This window comes from Nansenia antarctica (assembly GCF_963989245.1).
Source record: "Nansenia antarctica genome assembly, chromosome: 17".
Classification (NCBI taxonomy): Eukaryota; Metazoa; Chordata; class Actinopteri; order Argentiniformes; family Microstomatidae; genus Nansenia; species Nansenia antarctica.
Window position 1 is genome coordinate 5448511 of NC_137687.1, and position 5000 is coordinate 5453510.

General features: G+C 43.4%; 1 protein-coding gene across 1 annotated transcript in view; it reads right to left on the minus strand.

Moving 5' to 3' along the window:
• ecel1 (endothelin converting enzyme-like 1) overlaps positions 1–5000 on the minus strand; it is a gene marked incomplete at both ends in the record, with an annotated part of 24849 nt that overhangs the window by 16746 nt on the left and 3103 nt on the right. The window contains one exon of the mRNA XM_080547186.1: positions 2998–3122. Within this exon, the coding sequence (XP_080403312.1) occupies positions 2998–3122 (125 nt within the window). The remainder of the gene's footprint in view (positions 1–2997; positions 3123–5000) is intronic.

The following is a 5000-nucleotide window of genomic DNA, read 5'->3' on the forward strand; positions in this document are numbered from 1 at the left end:
CTCTGTATTTGTTCATGTGAAGTCTTCCCTTTATGGTACACTTGGATAATGATATGCCTGGAGACTGTTCTTCACTTGGCTGGATGTTGTGAAGGGGTTTTTCTTTACCATGTAAAGGATCCTGTGATCATCCACCACTCTTGTCTTCCATGGACGTTTTTGTGGTGCCGAGCTCACCAGTGTGTTCTTTTTTTCTCAGAATGTACCAAACAGTTAATTTGGCCACTCCTAATGTTCCTGCTATCTCTCTGATGGATTTTTTGGTTGTTTTTGCAGCCTATGGATGGCCTGTTTCACTTGCATTGAGAGCTCTGTTGACTGCATGTTGTGCATATACAGCAACATCTTCCAAATGCAAATGCCACACTTGGAATCAACTCAGACCTTTTACCTGCTTAATTGATAAAGAAATAATGAAGGAATAGCCCACGCTGGCCCATGAAACAGCTTTTGAGTCAATTGTCCAATTACTTTTGGTCCCTTGAAAAAGAGGGAGCTACATATTAAAGAGCTGTAATTCCTAAACCCTTCCTTCAATTTGGATGTGAATACCCTTACCCTAAAGCTGAGAGTCTGCACTTTGAGCCCATATTAATTATATAACTGTAACTTGAAGATATTTTGGTAAACAGCTAAAATTTAAAAAATTCTGTCTGTGTCCAAATATATATGGACCTAACTGTTATATATCTCCTTTTTTTCTGCTCCAAAGTGCTTTACAACGGCCTCTCATTCACACACACATTCACACACCAATGGCGGCAAGCTGCCATGCAAGGAGCACTGGGAGCAATTTTGGGGTTCAGTGTCTTGCCCAAGGACACTTCGACATGTGGCCAGCCGGGGCTTGAACCGCTGATCTGCCAACCTTGCGATCATTAGACTTGCGACTCTACCTCCTGCGCCACAGCCGCCCCCATGTGTGAACGAGGGAGTGAGAGACCACGGAGGCAGACTGAGAGAGAGAGGGATAAGGATGTGGTGCGAAGGGGAAGACAGAGAATGAGAGAGAGGGTGAATAGAAGAGTAAGAAATAAAGAGGATAAGAAATGAGAGTGGAAAGAGAGAAAGCAATAGAGGGGGGGGGGAGGAACGGAGTGAGAGGAGGAGGAGAAGAGCTAAAGAGACGGAGAGGACAGCGTGTGAGATTGAAAAAGAATATGTACGGTAGGAAAGAGAAGGAGGCGAGAGAGAGAGAGAGAGAGAGAGAGAGAGAGAGAGAAAATGAGGGTGAAATATAGAGAGAGGACTCTATTACTGAAAACACCAGGAGGGAGTGGGAAAAGGAAGAGAATTAAAGGAAAAGAAGGAGCGAAACAACAAAAGGCAAAGGCCTCTGAAGATGAAAGTGGATTGGCTGAGGAGCTGGTCGTTACCTTGGTAATGGTAATAAGAGTGATTATGACAAAGAGGACCATGAGTCACTATTACATGTTCGAACAACACAATGGCTCGATATTTGATGAGAGCACTTGTGTCATCAAATGTAACATCATGTCTCACTTTTCTCACTCATTATTGAAAAGACATCCTCTTCGACAAGCTGCCACGGGGACTGATAGGATCAAGTACAGAAAAGGGAGATAGAGGATAAGAGATGAGAAAAGAGGGGAACAGAGATGAAGGATAGAGGAAGCGGGTATGAAGAAGGGAGAGTGGGAGTTAGCTACATGGGAGTGCAGAGGGTATTGAAAAACAAGACCACCTCAACGACACTTTACAGACAGACAGGAGGAGACGCAGACACAATGGTAGATCTATTCGGTTGTTAAGGCGTAACGTGTTTCCGGGTCCAAAGTTGGCTGAGGCGCTCTCTTCGAAATGCCTCAGTAATAATAATAATACATTATATTTATATAGCGCTTTTCCGAGGCTCAAAGACCCTGACAATATGGTGAAAACGGGAAAGTGCTGTGTCCCTTGTTGTATGAATAGATCAGAGTCTAAAAAACGATTGAACTGTCATTCTACCGCTGTAGTACACTGGTAGTCTGGTGCAGGGAATTTCTGGTTTGGACCCGGAAATTGCTAAACGTCACGTTTGACGTCAGACTTAACAACCGAATAGGTTGGAACGGAATGGATGTATGTATGACCTGTAAAATTTAACTGAAATGGACCGAACTGAAATCGGATCCAAGCTGAACTGAACTAGAGCCAAACTAGGGCTAAACTGAACTAGACTGCAATGAGGACCAGACACGTCCCCGCAAACAGAGACAGACTGAGTGGTGGCAGATCGACAGGCAGGCAGGCAGGTGTGTAGTGAAGTCTAGTGCATAACTCCAGTCGGTATCGGAGAGCTGTCAGCAGTAGTAACATGCACCCTGACTCTCCCACTAGCCCCCTCAGCCACTTCTGGAGTCTGTCAAGAGTCTGTCTTTGACAGCCATGTGTTGTGTGTGTGTGTGTGTGTGTGTGTGTGTGTGTGTGTGTGTGTGTGTGTGTGTGTGTGTGTGCGTGCGTGTGTGTGTGTGTGTGTGCATCTGTGTGAGTGTGCGTGTGTGTGTGTGTGTGTGTGTGTGTGTGTGAGTGCGTGTGTGTGTGTGTGTGTGTGTGTGTGTGTGTGTGTGTGCGTGCATGTGCGTGCGGAGGGAGGACTGGGAGTTGAGTAGAAGGTGGGGTGTGTAGATCAGATCGATACTAATCAGCCGCAGTAGAGCTAGAAGTTCATCCAACAGTGACACCCCAAATCAACACACACACACACGCACGCACGCACACACACACACACACACACACGAATCCATAAACCCTATGACTAAGCAATGTGGCTCAACCTTCAGGTATATATGAGCCCAGCGCAGGCCACACATACGCACTTTCAGCAACTCTAACAAAAGCACTTACACGCGCATAACAAGTGAAAGAGTCAAAAGGGCATGTAACATATAGTATTGATTTTCCATACAACTCAACTGCCTCCCTATTTCTCCTCTCTCAACCAACCACCTCTCCCTCTCATCCACCCTTCCCCTCGTTCCTCTCCCCCCTCACCTTTCAGAAGTGGTCTTGATGATATCAGAGACTTTCTGCATGTAGTCAGTGGCCAGTACCACAATCTCTTCATCCTCAGAGAAGTTATCGTGGAAGATTCTGTCCAGCAAGCGCTTCCAATGCAGCTGTAGAGGAAGAGGAGGAGGAGAGAGACACACAGAGAAGTTTTGAGTTCACAGTATCAAACAAATACAGTGGAGAACATGACGTGGCTTCTGGAGGGGTGTCCAGAAATATAGCCCGAGTGAGTGGTGAAAGGGTAGCCCCTCGGCCCCGAGCCTGGTGGAGTGGAGTAAACAACGACCCATACGCCGAAGAAGAAGTGGAGAACAAGACAGATTTGGCCTCCTGCTCTCAGGAGTACATTAGGGCACATACAGAGCTTCAATGCAGCATCCGTGGTATCCATACCTACAGAGGAAAACAAGACAGCCAATCCAATAAAAAACACTCTTATTTGAAGCCCGGCTCTGCGTTTAGCTCATCCACAATCAGATTCCGTCAAAGCCAAAGTCAAAGTCAAGTTTATTTATACAGCACATTGTTCACACAAGGAAATGTAGCACACAGTGCTTTACTCAAGAAAGATAAATAAAATAAAAAACATGGTTCATAGTAGATGGTACACAAAACAAAAAAACCAAAGCAAGACAGATAATGAAAAACAATTGAATACAACGTTTAATAAGAGAGACAGTGAGAACGTTTAAGATCAAGAAGATTAAGTTATGAAACACATTAGGCCTAACAGTTATTCAGCTACACAATAGCATAAATAACATACCTGGGAAGCTGAATAGGCTAAATGAACATAACAAGCCAGCGAGTCCAACAAGCAAGTTACCAGTAAGCAAGTTACCAGTAAGCAAGTTCACCAAGCTACCGTTTGCTTAGCTTCAACAAGCTAATGTTTTAGATAACTTCTTCAGGGGAATAGGAGCAGCATATAGTTGTCACAAGCCCAGAGCGGCCCAGAGCGCCCTCTGTCGGCTGTAGACGGTAATGTTTACTCCTTGGTTCATGTCAGTCAGTATGAAATTATATATATATTGACATATAAGTCGCACCTGACTATAAGTCGCAGGACCAGCCAAACTATGAAAAAAAGCGTGACTTATAGTCCGGAAAATACGGTATGTCTTAAGATCTCGCTTAAAAGTTCCCACAGTGAACAAATTATTTTATTGTTTGTTTGTGGTTATGCTTTTGGTTTGTGTTAAATGTATTACTTTTCTCTCAGGGATATTACCATTACGTACAATGATGGACTGTGGGTGGGAAACACCTATGGGTATAGCTGTGTAGGAGCTGATGGAGTCGCGTTCTGGCTCTCCATTTTCTACGTTTTTGTTACTGTTTATATATACTGTATATACAGTATATATATATATATATAATTTTTTTTTTTGTAATGCTTCCTACATGCTGTTATTCATGTCTAATCTGAACCAGCTCACCCGATCAACCCAATTGGTAATGTGTATTGTCTATGTTCATGTTATGTAAACCAGCTCCTTCCCTTCTTGTGTTTTTTTTAAAGTGTTTTTTAAAGTTTTTTTTCTTTCCTAACACCAGGGGAGCCACCCCTCCTAAATGTCGTTGTTTGGTACCTGTACTGTAGCAATGACAATAAAGACCATTCATTCATTCATTCATTCATTCATTCATTCATTCATTCATTCATTCATGTCTAAAAAATCAATAAAAATAATTAAGAAAGAAAGAAAAGTTCCCATAGTGACCATGCACTCTTCAAAAGCAGAACACTCTTAAATATCCCACATCACTGAACAGTAATGATGGAATACTACATTGACAGACAGAAAAATAAGTCGGGGGGGGGGGGGTGCTGAATTGATTTGACTATAATAACACCTCATTCACCCATGTCTGTGGTTAGCTGCCTAATTGTCGAGGCAGTTTCTCTTTCTTACTCCTACTCTTATTGTGTCTCTTTCACTCTCTCTCCCTCTGCTAAGGTAGAAATGGCCTCACCATCCCTC